This window comes from Pteropus alecto, unplaced genomic scaffold (genome assembly GCF_000325575.1).
Source record: "Pteropus alecto unplaced genomic scaffold, ASM32557v1 scaffold86, whole genome shotgun sequence".
In the NCBI taxonomy this organism is placed as follows: Eukaryota; Metazoa; Chordata; class Mammalia; order Chiroptera; family Pteropodidae; genus Pteropus; species Pteropus alecto.
Window position 1 is genome coordinate 6,290,309 of NW_006442109.1, and position 20,768 is coordinate 6,311,076.

The 20,768-nt window shown below is 39.7% G+C and overlaps 1 protein-coding gene across 3 annotated transcripts in view; it reads left to right on the top strand.

Moving 5' to 3' along the window:
* Positions 1-67: 67 nt before the first annotated feature.
* NIN (ninein) overlaps positions 68-20,768 on the top strand; it is an 89,075-nt gene continuing 68,374 nt past the window's right edge. For all 3 annotated transcript variants that reach the window (XM_025038738.1, XM_015595947.2, XM_015595948.2), the window contains exons 1-3: positions 68-219; positions 8,424-8,627; positions 19,121-19,202. In XM_025038738.1, the coding sequence (XP_024894506.1) occupies positions 8,445-8,627; positions 19,121-19,202 (265 nt within the window). In that variant the 5' untranslated portion in view covers positions 68-219; positions 8,424-8,444. The remainder of the gene's footprint in view (positions 220-8,423; positions 8,628-19,120; positions 19,203-20,768) is intronic.

Sequence of the window (20,768 nt, forward strand, 5' to 3'; positions counted from 1 at the left end):
CCCCGGGAGCTTTTGTAAAAGCTGGCCCCTTACATATGGAAATGACGCTCGCGCGGGTCCCCACGCTCGTCCTTTTGAAGGACGCCCGCCCCGAACCTCGGCGCCGCCTGCAAAGTATTGTCCCGCTTCTTGTGCCCTAACAAAGCCTCCGCCTTCGCTTTGCAGAGCACTGGAGGCAGGCAGCCGGCTGTCCCCGCGCAACGGAGAGGCCGACAGAAGGTAGGCGAGGACGGCGGGGGCCTGGCGGTACAATGGGGTGTCTGAGGTTTCTGGGGGTGAAGTGGGCTGGCAGGTCGGGACGCATCGGCATCACAGGTTGCCAGGGACGTGGGCTGCGCGTCTGCCCTCCGGCAGCACCGCATAGCGCAGCTCGGTCTGGGCGCCTCCGCTATCCGCGTGGTCCCAGCCCGCAGCTGCCAGCTAAAAGCGGCTACCGTATGTTGGTTCAGGAGTGGACTTGAGTCCCGGAGGGAGCAGAAACGGTGGTGGTTCTATTGCCTTGTGCCAGCCAGGCAGGCTTATGACTGAGAAGCTGAAGAGAAACCTGTCTGGGGAAACCCAGGGTGTTAGCCTGGGCTGTCTGGGTAGCCGAGAGCTACTCTTAAAGTGGGGATTTTCGAAGGTGTGTGGGATCAATGCTTGTAGAAAGACTTTCCCTGGGCAATTACTAAGAAAGAGTAAAGAACAAAATGACACTGGTTAGTTGTCTGAAAGTCTTGATCGCCAGACCAGCAGGATCCAAGTGTGTGGAGTGTTGCGGGAGAAGCTTTTAGGGTTCCAGGGGCTGGGCTTCTTGCAGGCACCAAACCGATGCCTGACAAAAGGACAAAGCTGATGGAAACTGTTCACTGCTGAAAGCTCTTTCTGCGAAGTTGAAAGAGAGAGATAGAAAGAAGCGATCTCCTAGCCTCAGCCCTGCAAATAAAATAGCAGCTGGAAAGATTGTTCCATCGTGTACCTTGTGTCTACACAGCTTATCTATTATGAGGTCTTCGGCTTTCTTTACTTCACTGGAACAGATCCTCTCCTAGTGTTGAGGGATTCTTGAGGTGAGCTTGTCATACAATTTAACTCGCGAATTTATGAAATCAAAACATTGTATGGTTGTATTTCTGTGACTGACATGGTAGCTTTTTAGGATTAGAATCCTAATAAAGTCCACCGTGGCACATTGGCTAAGCTCCTGAGACTATCCAAGATTCTCAGTTGGGCTCCCTTGCATACGTTAACATAAATTTATATGTTTACATGTTTCCTGAGGCTTGACAGTCTGTAAGAAAATGTATTTTTTCTGCGTCAGCTTAATTTTATCTTGAATCTTCTCTAGTGATGAACATATTGGTGGCTGACCTGGAATACTGGCAGATCTTGCTCTGGAGTTTAAGGGGGCTGTGAAAAATCCCAGACTGTGTGTAAAAGTGACATTTCAGGTTGGCTACAAAACCAGTTTGTTGTGGTTTCTTCAGCTGTTGTCAGTGTCCTTAGGTTAAGTGAACTGCTAGGGAGTTTGTTTGCGTATCTGTTTATTTTTACCTACTCTGTGTTGATTCTTTAGAGGAAAGAATTCCTAACTGCAGTATAGATAAAGAGTAGGACTTATGGATGTTCCAAGTGGGTTGAACATGGGGCAGAGGCAGGATAAGGCTTTACAGGGGCCAACAGAAAGGAAGCCATCAGAGGCACTGTTTTTGCATTAAAATGTCAAGGATCAGTCATTTTAATAGGTACTTGCTCAGAATGTCATGGGCGTCTTTTTTCTTGTTCTTTTGTCATTTTAGATATGTGATGACCCTTAATAACAAAAGATGTTAACTGTCACAGAGGGCAGAACAGAGCTCCAATGAATTCTGAACAGCCAATCTTAATTTAATAGGCAATATTCTTATCATAAGTCAAATGTTGTTCAAGTAAATTGTTTTTAAATGTCACTGCAAATGACTTTCTAAACTAACATTTCACCAATCTTGATGCTTCCATTTTATGTTGATAATGAAAATACATTCTATCAGGTTTACATTGATAAAGGGTTGGCAAGTTTAGCCAGAGCGTTTTCCAGGGATTCAAACAGCCTAAAGCCTTTTCAGGAGGTTTATTTTTATAGATGCCAATTCATTTGTAAGCCAGTAAATTATGTGGTATGAATTCTGGCTATTGAACTTACATCTGTTGGGCAAGGGCTTGTAGAGAGACTTACTGAAGCTTGCGAAAAGACACTTTTATCCTATTTACAAATAAAATAGAATTTTTAAAAGATTATGGGAATAAGCAAGTGAGCAACTTTGAAATTAGGTTGCTTTTTATTGCAATTTATATCAGCAATTAACCATTTATTCCAGCTTTTAGGTGGAAAATTACGTATTATGTTCTAAGGTTCACTTCGGAAACGACATTGGGAAAATCTTTTGTTTATAGATGCAAAAAGAGAAGCTCTTTTACATCAGAGAACTGTTCTTATAGCTGCAGGCATTCTACGTTAATTTGAGTTAATATGGCTCAAGAAGTGAAAGTTGTTATAAGCAGGCTCTTTTAAGAAAGTAACAAACAGGCAGCTGTTTTCTGCTTCTGTAATTTCACTTAGTAGCTGATTACAGTTCCTGAACCCAAAGTGGTAGGCTCATGATTTTATTCCTCCAGCTTTCCTAAGTGAATGACTTGATTGGCTTACCCACCTAGCTATGAGGTTTAACAAAAGCTTGACTTTTCTACATCATTCAGGATAGTAAAATACTACAGTTTATTTATGTTTTAGAATAAATTCTAGTGGGTTACCCTTAGTTAAATTTTATAGTGTAGTTAGCAAAGGTTATTTTCTTTCAAATTTAATATAACTTTCTCTTTGTGTGTGGTGGCATTAAAGCCTTTGTGTTATATTTTTATATCATGATTTATATTCTTGATGATATTCTTGTGCTTTTGGTATCTAGAAGGCTATTTGACAGTAATCAGTTTGGACAGCAGTAGTTTTTGGCAGAAACATTCTATATAGATATCTAAATGAGGACGATTGCTTTTTCTATTAAGCTTTTGCTAAACTTAATTTTATTATTGTCACTATTTCATTTTATACTGAAATTAGTCCAAGACAGTAGGACTGGAAATCTGTGCAGCAAATAAAGTGCAAAAAAAAAAGGAGAAGAAACATTTAAATTTGATCATGGGCATTATGAGGCTCTGACTTACCAAAATGGTGAAAGCTGAAGGCGTGAATGAAAAGCTTTGCCAAAGCAGGGTTTATGCCTGTTTATCACTTTAGTTATAAAGTAACGAAATTAGTCACTTGGTGGTCACTGCCTGGTCTGTGGACCCCCAACAGCTATGTCTGAATGCAGATCCAAAAGCATCTATTATAATAGCCAACGAATGCGGCTGAGCCAAGAGGGACATCCAGACATTCCTCGTAGCTGTTCAGCTGCTTGACCATCTGGAGGGGAAATAAAAGGCCTGGGCTAGGGGGTCTGGCATTGTGCTTATTTATTATTTGGTTTTCCCTTGCCAGGCTTTGTCCCTTTTTCACTCCCACTGACCGAGAATAGACGTCCCCTTTGGCCATGGTGCCATTCTTACAAGCTCTTTTCTATATCTTGGATGCTGGAAAGTTCATAAGTTCATGTATCCACTTCATGCTGCCCTTATGTTGGGGAGTTCATTATTCCAGCTGCACCTCCACCTATCTCTTTTCCAGTCCCAGTTGGGACCGTGATTTCATCAGCCTGGGTTGCCGAGTGGAACACAATAACACAAATCAGTAATGGACATCCTTGTCAGGGTCTGCACATTTTGGCAGCCTTGTTTTCAGTTATTTGGAAAGAAAATGCTCCGAATAGTTCTCATTATGAGTGGTTACTGGGTGGTAAATGTTTTGATTAATGGCTCTGTTCATCTGCCTCTTATTTAACCACCCCTAGTAAGAACTCCAAAATATTGCTCACACACTGGCCCTTTTATTCCATTGGAGTAGTAAAGGCTTCTGACAGTTTGAGAAGGTAGATGATGAAGGGAGGCCCAGGTTTATGACAAGCTTTGTAAAACTAGAATTGTTCTTTGCCATTTGAAGGAAGATTTATCACTCCAAACCCAACTTTCTTTATCTCTGAGAAAGATTCGTGTCACTGATGGATGCCATTTAGGCTCTGACTCTGGAAAGCCTTGAACTGCACAGATTAGACCTAAAAATGTTTGGGGGAATTAATTTAACAACTGTCAATTCCTAGACTATGCCCATTATTGAAGATATGAGACTCTTCTTCATGGTCATTTTTACATAAAAATTTATTTTTTCCTTCCCTAAATCCTGCAGCAGCTTTAGTAAAAGGAGATTACTTATTCTGTGTATCCCTAGTGCCTTGTAGGCTATAATTATTGAATATGTGGATGAAGGAAGGGAGGGAGAGAGGAAGGAACCCCACCACTCCCCATTCCAATTTGTGGGAGTTTGTGGCCATCAAGCGTTCCATGGTGGTTTCTAGTACTTGGTACATGTGGTTAACACATAAAGGTATAGATAAGTGATTTGCCAGTAACATTTCAGTGATCCCATTCATGTGTTCTGTGTACATGTATACGATTGAGAGACAGTATGGTTTAAAGTCAGACCAGGCCCCACCCCCATAGTAGCAATGTCCCCTTGGACAAGTTGCTTGATTGTGCCAAGCTCCAGTTTCTATATCTTAAATGGTAATATCTCTACTTTAAAGAACGAAGAGGATTAAATGAGATTGTATGTGTACTCGGCGTAGGCCAGACTTAAATGCTCAGAAGTTTAAAAAGAATTTCTCCTGAACTTTCAACGATAGTTCAGTCTTTCTGCTTTTCTTTGACATTAAGTTTATCAGTAATCTCCCTGAAAAGATAGAGGAAGCGTTGAACATTATCTCCTGCTATTACCGTTTAGTCATGTTTTAATATACATAATATATCCCCTGCCCATTCTGGTATTCCACAGCTCTCCCTCTGCGTCTTTGAATGGCTTTGAATCAGCCAGACCTATGTATGGCTGATTGACTTGTACGAGTTACCTCTTTTCAGTTTACCCCTCTTTTGTAAGTTGTAGGTATTTTCTTGGTTTTCTCAGATTCCTTCCTGTATCAGCTTTTTCTAGGATTAGCTCTCTTTCTTGATTACCATATAACCCTCAGGACAACCCTTCCAGATGGGTATTATTCTTCTCATTCTGTAAACCAGGGGACCAGGGATGGTATTTAGTACAGATTCTCCTCCAAAGTCACATCTCATAACAACAACAACAACAAAAAATGCAGCTGAAGTTTGTGAATCCGTTGGCTCCCTTACTAATTCCCTGAACCAAACTTTAGATGGCTCTCATAGTTCAGTTTGGCAGTGGGTGTTGGCTTTCTGCTTCTGCTTGATTATGTCTAGAACTGTAAATGCCTTTGAAAAAGGGGTTGGATGGGGGAAGTAGAGGTGTGTTTGTGGAAGAAATAGGCATTTCCAAGTCTTCATATGCTTATTTCTGTAGCTCTCGTTCAGGTTAAATTTCCACTCGAGGAATCTCCACTCAGTCCACAATGTTGACTATGTCCTGGTGTGAAGAACACACTGTACTATGCATTTGGGGAGAGCTATAAAAGAAATAGAAATTGTGGACCTTGTCCATGAAGAAATTTCTGGCAAGTAGGGGGATAAAAATTCTTGCACATGAAATTACTGATGAACATTTGGGGGATAATATCAACCAGTAAAAATGCATTCCATGCCAGAAGAACACTGACAACTTGTCGCCATATGTAACATCTTTTAGATATTTCCTTCCGTACTATCATGTGTTCGCAGGGGTGAGGCTGTTTTCCCCTTCCATCAAAAGAATGTTTTCCTAAGTATCTTGGGAAGGAGGGAGGTGAAATAAAGAGATGAAAGAAAAGAAAGCTGCCATAAAATGAAAGAGGCTTGATTTAGTGAAAATACGATGACCTCCCAAAGAGCAGGGCATGTTAGCTTATCAATTCAAAGCTGTGGATAAGATCAGGATTTCTCAGTACACTGTGAGTTTTACGGCTCATTTATGTTGATTTAGGTGGACAAATCTTCACCCCTTAATAATTTTAAAAGTGGGAAGCTTTAGAATCCTTTCACTTTTGAGGTGTTTTTGTTTTTGTTTTAATATGAAAAATCAAGCAGAAACAGAGTAGCCTGGCTTTTATAAAGTTGGTCAGATTACAGCTCAGGGGAATGTTAAACTCAGTGAGTCTGAGAGCTATGGCAACCCTGAAGATCTCAGAACACCTTGGGGATTCGCAGCGGATCCCAGCTGACAATTAACTTGCAGACTCTAGGTGAATCTCATTAGCCAAACCTTGGCCTTGTCTAAATTCCTGGGTTTTGTGGCTTTGCTTAACACCTTGGGGTTTCTTTTCTGATGCTTTGATGTTTATATAGCACTCTCAACTTATTTTGAAAATATTTACATGATGATTAGTTAACCCAACAGACCAATTCTGGGAAGGTAGCCAGAGCCAGCAGCACCTTAGTAATAGAAAAACTGATAATTAGGAGAAGAGACCTTCTGAGACCAGGAGTCTGGACCAGAACGGTGCCACTTCGTGTTAATGAGTGGCCCCAGTAAAAATCGAGCTCCATGGTGGAGCTGTTTGAATCCATCTTCGGGGTCCACCTGGGTCTACCGAAACCTTTGAGATGGCCAGGGCCCTGTTTTAGCTTGTCATGTTTTGAAGAGTTGTCTATGGAAAGAAAGCCACGCAACCTAGAGCAGCACTGATTTGTTCAGGGCTCTCCTATTTTAAGTTCTGGCCGGGTTCAACATTTTAACTTGCGTGTTTCCTATGTTGTAATGGTCTGCTCCATGGAACATCACCTGTAAGTTAGAGTTTTCTGACCAAGAGCTTGGTTTAAAGGTGCTGCTTTTAAAAGTGGAATGGTGGTTGTCAGGGGCTGGAGGAGGGGGAAATGGGGAGTTACTGTGCAGTGGGTATAGAGTTTGTCATGCAAGATGAAAAAATTCTAGAGATTAGCTGTAGAACAATGTGCATACGGTGAACAGTACTGTACTACACACTTAAAATTTTGTTAATAGGGTGGATTTTATGTTATGTGGTTTTTATCACAATAAAAAAATTACCATGATAAAATAACTGACAAGATAAATTTTTTTAAAGGTACTGCTTTTTATAATCAAGGGCTGTTTCTGAGAGCCATGTTTCAGATGGATGAGGTCACCTTCTCAAGGGTATATGTCGTATTTGGCTTCTATTGCATCATGATGAAGGTACCTTCAGATGTGCAGGTTTCAGGCTTTCGTTGGAAGACCCAACACATTAAAAATGAATTATCGTACAAACAAAAAACCAGATTTATTATTTAAGCATGATGTACCTAGTATTTTATAATATATATATTTAGCAGAAGTGATTCAGAGAGTTATTGATGACTCCATGTTTTTACGGGTCCCACAGAAAATGGAAAAACAGAAAGCCTGGGGTTTGGGTGGGTCACAGAGATGGAAGACAGAATAAACAGATGAACAGAGATGAGATGGCCGATGGTAGAGGTTCCCCGAGATTCTGTATGATTTATATGGCCCGTGACTCCTTCAAACCTCACAGTCTGAAAGGTTGGAGTGGTGTTTTCCCCTTTCTCTAGGCAACTAGGCATTACCTAAACCTCCCTGGGACTAAAATGAGCCTCAGGGAGTACTCTTCCTGTCACACCTCATGTAATTGCACCAATAAAGTTAATTGAGTTGCTTTTTGAGGAACTCATGTAAAAGGCATTTGGTCTCATGTAAACAGGGAGGTGGTTTTGTATCAGAGTGTTTTGCGCATGGCCTCCTGCTGCAGTCCTCCAGTCTAACAACAGAAGGGGGCATCTAGGCTAAAAGAAGAGAAACCAAACAGCTCATCCAGGCCAGCAGATTACAACATCTGGGCAGGTCGTCGGGAGCTTGCGGACTTGTGTGAGAGCTCTGGCCCTGCAGTCTGTTGCTGCTAACAATTAGTTCATTTGAAAGGACTGGATGTCAGAAGTGGTCTTTCACCATCTGTAAGTCCTAGGCCAGATGAGCTGATAGAGAAGGCTCTCAGTTTTGAGTTTGATAGACTGGGTGCTGGCCTGAGGGGCAGGCAGGAAAGGAGGGTGCCTTTCTGCTTAGGAGACTCATTCATTCTGGTAACGTTACCCCGCGGTGACCCGACCTCTGGGTAAGCCCCGTGTGAGGGCATGGGGCAGCTCCACTGGCCAGGGTCCTGGAGACACCCGTGGTCTTGCTGAGAGGTGTGCAGTGTTGCCTCTCCTTCTGGCCCTCATCAAGATCCTGATCCATCAGCATGAGGGGACTAAGGCATACAGAGCATTCCCAAGGGGCTAGCATGGGTGGGGGTAGCGTGCCAAGGGGTGGTGGCAGTAGGACTCTTGGGGCTGCCACAACCTGTTCTTGTCTCTGTCCCACACAGGTGAGCGCTGTGGGCTATGGGATGGATGAGGTGGAGCAGGACCAGCATGAGGCCCGACTCAAGGAGCTGTTTGACAGTTTTGATACATCAGGCATTGGGTCCCTGGGACAGGAGGAACTCACTGACCTTTGCCACATGTTGAGCTTGGAGGAGGTGGCCCCAGTGCTGCAAGAGACGCTGCTTCAGGACAACCTCTTGGGCAGGGTAAGGCTTGGGACGACAGCGCCGGCAGTAGGAAGTGGGGGTGGTTTCTGTTGGGGCGTTGGGGGGTGGGGCAAACCACACGGACTGCAACTTGTTTCTAACATCCTGACCGTGTGTGCCCCTGGCTCCTAACCCGATAAACAGACAGAATGTAATGGCTCTGACACAACAGTGCAGTTTGCTCAGGTGATGAGGGCCTGCTGTACTTTGTGCTCTGGAAAGAAGGTGAACACTGAACATCTTAGAGAAAAAATAGGTAACAAGAGGATGTTTTCTAACTTTTTTCTCATTCTTTGTGAATCATTTTATGGACTCCACTTTCATCATTGAGACAGAAGAGAGGAGACAGATTTCCACTGAGGAAAAGGGAAATGCAGTGAGAAAACTGCCATTCACAGGAAAAGCAGATTTTGCTATTATGACTTTTACTCCCAATAAAGCTATTCTTGTGTGTGACTTGTTTCTGAAGTGGAGTATTAATTAAACTCTTCACCCAGGAAATAAGACAGGAGGGTAAGTAAATACAGTGCAGGTTCAATTAAAACCCAGCACGACTTGCTTCCAGCAGGGATGTACATGTGTGCTGATGTTAACTTCTGTGTTGACAACAAATAGTCATGTTCTCTCTAGAGATCGAGTCACAGATGAATAAAAAGTGAGAAGGGGTCCTTTTTTCCCTCTTGCTGTTAGTAGGGAAGATATTTGATCTGTCAGGACCTGTTCTCATGATAAGAGCATCATATGTATGGCTTTGCTTGATTTTTGCTGTTGATTTTTCTGAATGGATGAGAGATAAAAATGGGCAATACTTTTGGAGTTCTATGGCTGTCATTGCAACAATAGTTTTTATCATGTGGTGCAAGTTGAGGAAGCAGTCATGAAGCTCAATTTTATGCCAGTGACTGAACTTCCATTTTTTTTTTTTTTCATTTCATTTTCACTGTCTATTAGCTGACAAGTTGGGTAAGTGACCTTATATACAGTACGTACAATGTATTGGCTCTCTGTGACGTGGACAGAATAAGAGTAGCGATCATCCTGAAATTAATGCACAAAGAACGATACTGTCAGAGGGTTGGTGCCATGAATGTGGTGTTTATCAGGGCTCACACTTAAAGGAAAAAATTGAGTTTTTGCAAAATTGGGACCATTCTTGGTCACTTTGGGAGCATTAGCTGCTTGTGAACATATGTGATTTCTAAAGAATGCTAAAAATCTTACTTTGAAAGCACTAGAAGTGAGGGATTTGAGAATTAAATTATTTTCTCCTCATCATGCAGTGCACTTGTGTTTTTTAGTTCTGCTTCAATCTCAGACCCTTTGGGGAGCCAAGAGTAGTGTTTCCCTCTGTAGTCCTTAGAGATCTGAGGCCTTTTGGTGTCTGAGGAATAGTATGAAAGAGTGGATCTCTTTTAATACTTATTAAAACTTGAGAAGACATAATACAACTTAACGTTTCCTTGAGAGACTGTGTTAGAGTCAGTGTAAATATGGAACCCTCTGCTGTAAACAGATCCTCCTAGGCAGCAGATTAACAGTTTGCTCTCCAGATGTTGCACATCTTTGCCCTCATTTGGCAAACTAAAAGGGAGAGCAGTTATCGATTGATTTGTTAATAGCTTGACACTACCAGCCTGCTTTTTACATTTGCTATTTGCCTCTGAATAATGAATACCTAAGTGGTCTATAGTGTGATATTTACTTAGTGAGCCTGTGATAAAAGTTAAATAGATATATGCATATTGATTTCATGAGGGAGGTCCCTGGCGATTGTCATGAGAGCAGTGTTGGCATGAATTAATGCACTACTGTTAAATTTGCATTTTTTATGAAACTAAATTATTCTACTCAGATGAGCACATAAACTTAGCCATATGCTAAGATACTCTCTATATGGCCTGTATTTCCTTTTAAATATAATGAAAAAATTCCTTATAAGTCACAGAAGCAATCCAAGTGCTATCACCTTCTTGATATATTGAGTAGGGTCATACTTGAAAATTATGAGTTTTTAATGCCAGTCATTTTTTTTCTCTTTAGATAGTATTTATAAAGAACTTATAAAGGTTAGCAGTTTGGTTTAATAAAACAGGTGAAAGAAATAATAGCATGAGAAATCTAAGTAGATCCATATATTCATTCATTTAACAAATATGTATTATGTGTGTCCTGCATGTCAGATGTTAGCCTTACGACATGGCTGCACCTTGTTTATGTTCATTGTAAACTAACATTTCCCATAGAATTAGCTTTTGGGTACATTAGTATCCATCAGCTTCCTGGATGCTTATGGCTGTAATGTTATCTTTTAAATCTTAATGAGTATAGTTTTTAAATAAAACTAAACTTCCAAGTTTACCTTTATTGGAATTGAGCTGAATTAATCATTTTTCCTTGAAAATCAAATAAGAAGATAAAAAGCATTTGTACCCCTCAACTAAGAACATGACCGTTGTCAGGTTTTTTTTAAAAATCCACCTTGAATAACTTCTTGTACTTTTTTTTCTTAAAACCTAATGTTTCTTTTGATAGTTGTTAAGGAAAGTAATATAAATTAACTTGCCTTTTTCATGTATTTTAATCATAGGCCATTTACCCCCAAATTATGTTTAAATCCATCTGTCTAGTCTTGCTTTATAACTTAAAGCCCTATTCCCCTGAGCACAGTGGTTTGAAATGCCTAAAGATGTCAATGATTTGAAAGAAAGAGGACATTGCTAGTAGGGATTTCTAACTAGTTTATCAAAAGAGCTCCATCCATATTTTTGTCGTAGTTAAGCACCTGTCAGGTGGTGAGATCCCAAGACAAGAGACTTTTAAAGACACTGAAGAACTAATAGTCTGGTCAGGTAATGTACATGGCAGGTAAATAGTATTGGGAGCAAATACTACAGACATTTAAGAAAGGGAACCACATTAGTGCTTTTATTTCATCCAAGCAACTGATACCTATTGTAGGTGCTGCCAGTTTTTGTGTCTTTTAAATAAATCTCTCTGTATACCTATCTTTTTTACTGGAAATCAGTAAATATGATAACCGAAATCAGGACATAAATATGATAACTTACCTTGGTTTTATTGAAGTCTCTAGTTATATCCAGTTTAAAAAATACATTTTCCTTTCTCATGGAATATATTAGCTTTGACAAAAAACAGCCCCTGAGGTTCTGATGAATTTCCTTGCGATACTCTTTAATATGAATCTGGATGCTGAGGGTCCCAGTGTTCTTGCACTCTTTAGAATCAGAACAAGCCACCTGGTAGCAGAACTCACCATTGGCTTCCAAAGGAGTCCAATAAGTATGTAGACTCCATAGGTAATGTGCTATGTGTACTTCAGAAGTCATCAAAGACACTGAAATGTTTTAGTATTAAAATTTGATAACCGTACAAATGTATAATTTAGCTCGGCTTTCCTACTTTTCATTTTAAAGTACTGGGGGTTCTTTTATAAATGTCAAGATTAATTTCATATGGAGGATTTGCTTGTTTCCAATTCATTAAAAGCTTTTAAAGATTTTATGCATGTTTTAACTATTTGAAAAGTAAATCAGAAATACAGAAGTACTTTCTGGTGGTGATTATTTGGATTTGTTCTCTACGCATATATCATCAAATAGTGCCTATTTATAGCAACCCTGTGTTGACGCTCCTTTTTTGTATTTTGATCTGAGGCTTTTTGAATGCATTGGAGGGAATGTTGAAACATTTCTCATTGCATCTCTTAAATGTCTGAACCTTCACTGTATCTTATTGTTTAACCACTGTAGAGTAATTTGAAATAGTGAAGGATATTTTCCGATTCCTATGTTGGTCCTGTGATTTGAGGTGTCTCTCCATCACTCATTTTCTTTTCTTTTTTTTTTTTTTTAACTCCTACAGTACCTGGTATTCCTAGGTGGTCTCCCATCCAAGTACTAACCAGGCTCAAACCCAGCTTAGCTTCCAAGATCAAACGAAATCAGTCACGTTCAAGGTGGCATGGCCATAGACTCATTTTCTTTACAACATTCTCATCTGGGGTTGAATTGAATGCCTCAGGGTCTGTGGTTCCCATTTATACACAAGGAGACAGTCTGAGTAAGAGGTTACAAGACTTGTTTCTATTCTGTGTTAACATTTCCTGTTTAAATTCATTGCATAATTAACTTTGGTTTTGCATACTGTGAACCTTCAGTATTTCAGACATATTTAGCCTGACTGAAAGCAAGGGCAGAGGGGAAAGTTGCTTGGTTATTCTCTTCTACCTACTTTGCTTTTGCCAGAGGAAGAATGGTCAAGAATGCTCATTAGATTTCTAAAATATTCCACTGATACTTTTATGAGTAGCTTCTTGTGTGGATGAAGGGACTTAAAGTTCTTCAGTGTCCATCTGTATGATGGAGGAACTCGGAACTTGGAAAAGTACAGTGACTTGTCCAAGATCAGGCAACTCATTTGAAGCAGCACCAGAATGGAAACTCAGATTTCCCAGTCCTTGAATGTGGACGCATGTCTCCACAGCCTCCTCAGACTCCAGTTATGCAAAAGTGAATCTCATTCTCCATCTCCCCTCAACCCACCATCACATTGGGACAATGTACTATTGGAGCAGTTTCTGAAGTCAGACCTGAATTCATATACTGACTCTTGCCACTTTCTAGCTATATGGGTGTTTTATCTTAAATATCCTAAGCCTTAGTCTCTTCCTTGGTATAATGGGAAAAATAATACCCTCCTTGTAAGATTGTGGTGAGGATTGACTTTGATTGTGATTATCAAAGACATCACAGAGCCAGGTACACAGTTAACCACCATGTTCTGTATCTCCCTCCATCTCTTACGTACCTAGAATGGGTCTTTGATTAATAATGGCTTCCCAGTAACAATTTTCTGAGAAATCTCATTGGAGTAGAGAATGGATTTGCTAAAAACTCATGTGTGGTGGTAGTTTGCATCTATTTCCATCCATAGGCAGGGCTCTTTAGATCAGTGTTGTAGCACAACTTCACACAGTTGCTTTAGGTTTTTAGAACCTGCTTTTTTAAATGGCCTTCGCCTCTCTCAGGATTGTCTGCAGTAAATGTCTACTAAACTACAATAACCTGAATGCTTTATTTAGAGGACAACATATCATAACTATGTCTTTCATTATGATACTGTGTCTTTTTGTTCATCTGTCATTTCTCTTTGCATAATGCCACAAACATTATTTTCCTTGACATTGACCTTCTGATGAGTCCATGTTTCTATACCCATTTCAACTAACACAATGTTTTGAATGTTGTCTCATTGATTTCCCTTTGTATTACTACATATAAACCTCCTAAGTGTGATGACAGTCACTTGGGCCTTTGTCTTATTTAATGAGCTCACTTTATTGAACACTGGCTTGAGCTCTCTCATCTTCGGCCTGTTTGAAGTGCTGCCTGCATACATATGGAAACTGTATGCATTTGATCTCCAAGATTGCACAAGATGATTTTATGCAACGTTAGTTTCTTTATTCTACTTCCTGTTACAGGGTTCTTTTGTGGTTTAGATAGCATTTGTTTCTTATGTGATGCTTAAATTCTTTTTTTAAAAAGACAAATTGTGTCCATAAGAAAAAAAACATTTATATGAAATTTGGAGAGCAAAAGTGATGAGGTAAATTTCTATTAAGCGGTAGTGACACATGACAAAAAATATCAGACTTGACTAGTCTTCCTGTTAATTTAGTTTAAATGTCATGTGTGTTTTCAGTCAGTCATGTAATTTTCCCATTGCTGCAAACTGGCCTTTGAGGCATACAAGATATAGGAATGCTTGTAAAATGAATGGCAGCAATTATTATTCAAATGAGGAGATACCAACCAGGGTATGCACAGCTGGGAAGCTTGTTACCTTGTGAGATTTAATTGCATTGTATATTTGTGAAGATTTCTAAATTTTAGCATAATATAATAGTAAAACTCCCTTGGAGGAGAAAAATAGTACTTAAAGATTCCAGTTATTGAACTCCGTGAGCCCACTGATGCATGTTTCTTCACAATAGAGGGCATTTATTAACATTTTGGTTCTGGGTTATGCCCTAAGGGGCTTTTCCGCCACATCAGTATTCATGAGCATTGATGGAAAATAGCAGTCACCTGCCTCTATTAGAGAACTATCTTCTTGAAAGATGTGAAATTTACTGCTGTTTAAAGTGGAGGATTCAATGTCTACATGCCCTTACAAGAAGGAAAATAAAAATCAAATTAAGACTTAAACCTCCTCTAATATTTTTTTTAATTGAGGTCGCATTAATTAATAATATATAAGTATCACATGTACAGCATTATAATTCACTATCTGTATACACTATAGCATGCTCACCACCCAAAGTCCATTTTCCATCTGTTACCATATAATTGACCCCCTTTACCCGTTTCGCCCTCCCCGTACTGCTCCACTTGTTTTGATCAGCTTGCCAGGTTTTCGTTTTTGGATTTTTACTTTTTTTTGTTGGGGAAGAAGGAATTACCTAGAAAGACAGCGTTGGATTTTGAAGAACCTCCAAGTTAATTATCATGTTTAGTCTTTTATAGACCCTTTTTTTGTATAAAATATGGTGGATTTAATATAAGTCCATTTTGGAAACCTTCAAGCTCTGCCTGTGAATATCTTGGAGAAGTCAGTTGTCACAAAATGTCCCCATTTTCTTGCCTGCTGGCCAGGTAGGATATGCTCATTTGTCAGAGGCCACTACAAGCCTGTTTTTTCTCACTCAGAATACTTAACCAGATTCTACCTTGTAGTTACTAATAAACTTCTTTCCTTCCCTATTCCACCCTCCCACACGCTAGAATCTAGAGTACAGCTGATAAACTCCTTGAGGGCAGAGGTTATGTATCTTCTTGATTTATTCCCTGAAGCCCTAGTGGATGGCTTTATACCTAGTAGGTCTGTGTAAAGGTGAGGATTTGACCTTGAGAGGTCAGACCAGGAGTGGAGCAGGCCTGGGGCAGCAGAGCTGCTGGACTTTAATGTGTCCAGTTAGAAGGCCTGGGTTCTCCAAGTAACCCCATCACTTCAAGACGTGTGGCCTTGGGCAAGGCACAGACCTTCTCTGAGCCTCTCTCATCAGTTTTCAGGAGGGGGCCTGCCTTGACCATCTCACATGACTGTCGTGAGAGCCAAAAGTTCAAATGCCCAGAAGAGAATGAACCTACACTAATATCCCCATCCATCTAGTATTATCCAGGATCCACGTCAATAAAATTCTCTAATAACTGGATCTCTTACCCCAATTAGTGTCAGATTTAAAAAACAAAATGTTAACCATTGGAGATTGAAAAAATTTTAACATTTTGCCCTATTCAAGGAGTTATTAAACATCATAAGGTTGTTCTCGATCATTTAAAATCTTCTTGGTCTTTCACTTGTCCTTCTATAAGAATGATACCCTCAGGATTTATTTAGCAGTACATAGAGCCTTGACCCAACACTAAATAACTCCAACATAGTAAGTTTTTGAGTGCATATGCCTTTTTTCATAGTTTAAAAAAGTTTGTTAAAGTGTTAAAAATTATACTTTATTTCTGTTTGAGGGAGGATAGTTCATGTCTTTCCTCAATCCTAATATGTCAATAGTTACTTCTTGCACTTGCCTTGGAGTGCCCTTGTCTTTCGTTTGCTGCTTCTAATCTGTAGAGGGTTGGGAAAACAGGCTAACGAAGCTTATAATAAATCAGGTAGAGTGAAAATTTATAACTCCTGAGTTGCGCCTGCAGCATTTTCTGTGAGACGAGCATGTGGGCTTTATGCCTTCCTCTGCTTTGGACTCTAGACCATCGGGGTTGAGAGATAAGCAACTTCCACATAAATGAGGATAGTACTGTCTTCAAAAGTTGGTGTGTTAATATGAGACCTGAGTAATCCCTTGAATGTGGCATACAGTAAAGCTTTGGAAGTTGATTAAAATTAACATCCAGGTGATAGCTGTTTTCGTCACTTTTCAGAGGGAATAAAACTAAGGTACAGAGACCCCCTGGGTGATTTCCATGTCTAATACTCACTGAATTGAACTGTTAGGATGAAACTCAGAATAGCTCTTTCCAGTTATCTCTATCAAAATTTATGCCTTTAGAAGACCCTGCAGAGACCCATGGAAACAAGGATAAAAGATTTGGAAGTCTCAAGGCAAGCACCTCCCTTTTGAAATAAGAGCCTCTTTTTTTGTTCAACTCATAATTGTGGCAAGTAAAGACTTAAGTTTCATTCAGGTCATCTCCATTAATATCCTAACTGAGAGGAGGAACTTAAAGGTAGGGTCCCTAAACAAAGCAGACAGAATCAGTTTCTCCAATGCTGGGCAACTGCACAGATCCTGGGGGCAAAGCAGGCTCCTGGGCCACCCTGCTGTCACCCCCCCACCCCACCCCAAACAACTCCCACTTGGCTTCCTTGGTTATTCTCATGGCCAGTTGCTTTGCTTGAGAATATGACCCTGTTTCTCTGTTAAAGTGATGGGAACAGCCACCTCTGTTACAGTACCTGCTAGTAGTATTAACTTCCCCTCGCTGAGTACTTCATAAGTGCCAGGAAGCTCTAGGTACTTTATATAACTCTCATTTTATCTCCTTAACACTGCTATGAGAGTGGTGGTACCATAAATAACCTAAAATACATGCAGTGCTCTTAGCACTGTACCTGCCTGATTCCCTGTGACATTTCCTGAGAATTTGTGCTCCGTGGCAGCAGGGATCTGTGTCACTCTCTTTCACTGCTATATCACCAGGGCCTAGGAAAGTGCCTGGCATACAGCAGGTGCTCAATAAGTATTTGTTGAATGAATCATAAATATCGGTTGTTAGAGAGCCCCATTTTTTACAGACGAGCAAACTAAAGCTCGAAGAGGTTTAGTAATTTAGCCAATTCACAGAAGGAAGTGAGTGGCTGAGCCAGGGTCAGAACCTGGACCCAAGTAGTTCCAGTGCAGAGCCTATGCTCCTAACCCTTCCCCACCTTCCCTGAGAGGGAGGCGTCATTCTGGTAGGAAGTAGTAAATACCTGCAAGTGCCCCTGAGGGGAAGTGGTGTCTGTCTGTAAACTGTTTGGGAAGATGGCCTTGCCCCTGGGAACTGGAGCTGGAATGCCACAGTGCCTGAAACCCACCTCTGACTCTAGGACACAGCAGGACACAGCCCTCCTCCCTCCCCCAGGCTTCTCAGCAGTTTGTCATCTGTGAAACCTAATTAGCACGGCTTACATTTTCTACAATCTTTTAACCCTTTCATTGATTGTACAGTCCTGGCTCTTTAGCAGATGCCTCACCTCCCTTGACAGATTTTGTCTCTGGCCCTGTAGATTATGCCAATTTTTAGTCTATGTGATCTGAAGGAATATGATTTTGGAATGTGATTCCAATTAATCTAATATGGTAGGGAAACCACATGTACTTTGAGAGAGTGTTATCAGTTGCAAGAATACACTTATGACATGGGAATCTCAGTGGATTCTTCTTCTTTGCTCTGATTTGCATGGGTAACATTGTATAGTTTTTCCCCTCGATTTAGGTAACTGTTGAGATTTGTTGCTTTTCTAAATTTAATTTAAAAGCGTTTTTTATCTGTTACCTATATTTAAACTTCTAGGTGATGTTTTGTTATGATACCCAAAGAAATCTAAGATAGCACAAATTACAAATGTACCAACTTTGTATTTACATATGGGTTTCTGTATAAATAGATGCCACATTATCAAACTAGAATAATGGTGAGAATAAATATCATCTCTCTCTTCTGCCTCAGGGTGAGATCACATAAATTTACATTATAGAAGAATATACTCAGCCATAAAGAAATCCATTTTACCCCTTTAACCAAATTGATATCTCTATTCTGAGTATTTACTTAAATAAAACTCAGGTTCTTTCCTACTTTAGTTGAGGTAACTGTGTTTTTAGGAATTCAGGAAAATGCTTTCCAAAGTCCTTTTATCCTTTGTGTTTGCTATTGATTTCTGCTTGTTTATAGAATCATAGGGGCCTTGGGAGATAAATATTATATACCTGCCCCAGGCAAGACTATATTCAAGTCATCCTCAGAAGATAAATTACTCCTTTCTAGAATATCTTAAGAGATGAAAGCATCTTTGGGATATCATTACAATGGATCATTTTGGGGGGAAGTTTTTCCTAATACCCAACCTAACATCTTTCTTTTCTGGGCTTATTCAGATAAGGAAAAGAAGAATTCAAAACATTCCTTTTTCTGAGTTTATAAAAAAGGCTTTGCTATATAGCTTTTCTCTGCAAGGTTGAATAAATATTGATATTAGTGTTTATGACACTGGAATGTCAAAAATAATCAGCCCACTTCCCTTTAGTGCTTTAGAGAAATTAAGAAAAAAAAAGGAACAAAAGCAGGTTATGACTTACTTCAAGACTCTCAGGATGCTAAAAATAATTCTGGTACTTTGTATGTAGATGGATTTGTTTCCTTAAGATTGTGGAAACTATTTTGAATTTATTTTTAATTCCTTATTTTTAGGTACATTTTGACCAATTTAAAGAAGCATTAATACTCATCTTGTCTAGAACTCTATCAAATGAAGAACACTTTCAAGAACCAGGTAAGGACACTAACTTGTCTTCTCTACATTCCTCTTTAAAAGTTGTACAGGGAAGAATTTGGGGACCTTGAAGCATGTCTATGAAAAATTTGGGGCACTGCCTTTCACAGATTGAACAGTTATTTTCAGTGACTTGTCTTTTGATATTATCATAAAAGCCTTGCAGCTGTTGAACACTAAAATGAGACTTCCTTCCAACAACAGTGAATTATGGAAGAAATAATTGGATTGTTCCTAGGCGGTATGTCAGATGGTGTGGCAATAACTCACCCCTAAATGAGCAGAGTGAGGCTGAATGATACTTCCTTTATCCTCATTTCCTGTGGACATGGAAGGATGGGAATTGGGGGGAATTTTGCCCAATAAAAGAAGGGTGGCCTACCTATCTAGAGATAATTTTATTTAGTCCTATTGAGTGGATAACCCTCTGCTATAGGTATTACCACATTATATTATAACTTTATCTCTCCCTCTCAAGTAATAGTTCCTTGAGGACCATGTGGTTCAATTTTTGTACTTCCAGGGCCTAGCACAATGCTTAACACATAGTAAGTATTCAATGAATGTTATGACTTTAATATACTTCATTGATTTTTTAAAGACACCATAGAATATAAAACACATCATTATTTTATGTATCTCTAAGAAGAAAAATTGTTGCCAGTTATAATGGTAAAATGTCATTTATTATAAGACATCCTAATTTCAGTGTTCAAATCTAGGGGTGTGTGTGTGTGTGTGTGTGTGTGTGTCTTAGAATAGATGAAATATGGTAAATATTTAAGGGAATATCTAGACACTTTTGAGATTTGTATTGCATTTATCAGATCAGTAGTTGTCAGGGTAAGGCTAGGGATCGACTATAAAGGGGCACAAGGGAATTTTGGGAGTGATGAAACTATTTAAAATCTTGAGTGTGGTGGTAGTTCAATATTTTATGAGTTTTTTCAACCCATAAAATTGTGCGCTAAAAGGGTGAATTTTACTCTTTGTAAATTATTGCCTGTCTTTAGAAGAAAAAGATCAAAAATATAGTCCAGTTTTTGAGACTGAGGAGAAATCATTAATATTTTATCACTACAAGGAGTCATTCAATGTGACCTATTTAGATGATGCACAGATGGAAACTCATTTCTTATACTCACAGGTGATCCAGTTCTTCATTGCACCTTCTGAAATGCTCCAGATTTGTGGCATATGTCTGAATCCTGTGTTTAGCACTGTTTCGATTCTGGATTGGGTCTCCCTCTTTTTGCCTATGGTGGCCACCCCTAGGAAGATTATTGTCAACTCTGAGTCTTGCTAGAGCTCTTGGAAGCCAACATGAGCCTGGGAGGGAGGTTATTGATGTCTCAAGATTTTCTAGACTAACATTAGAATTTCTGTAAGTGACCACTGCTGGAACATAGACTTTTGTTCTTATGGGGTCTCACATTTTACTGATGTTTTTCCTTATTTAAGGTTGTCTGTCATCTTGATAACAATAGTGCAAAATCTAGGGACCCTGAATAGAGCTATGGTGACATCACCACATTTAGTTAACATGAACATAGGAAATATAAGCAT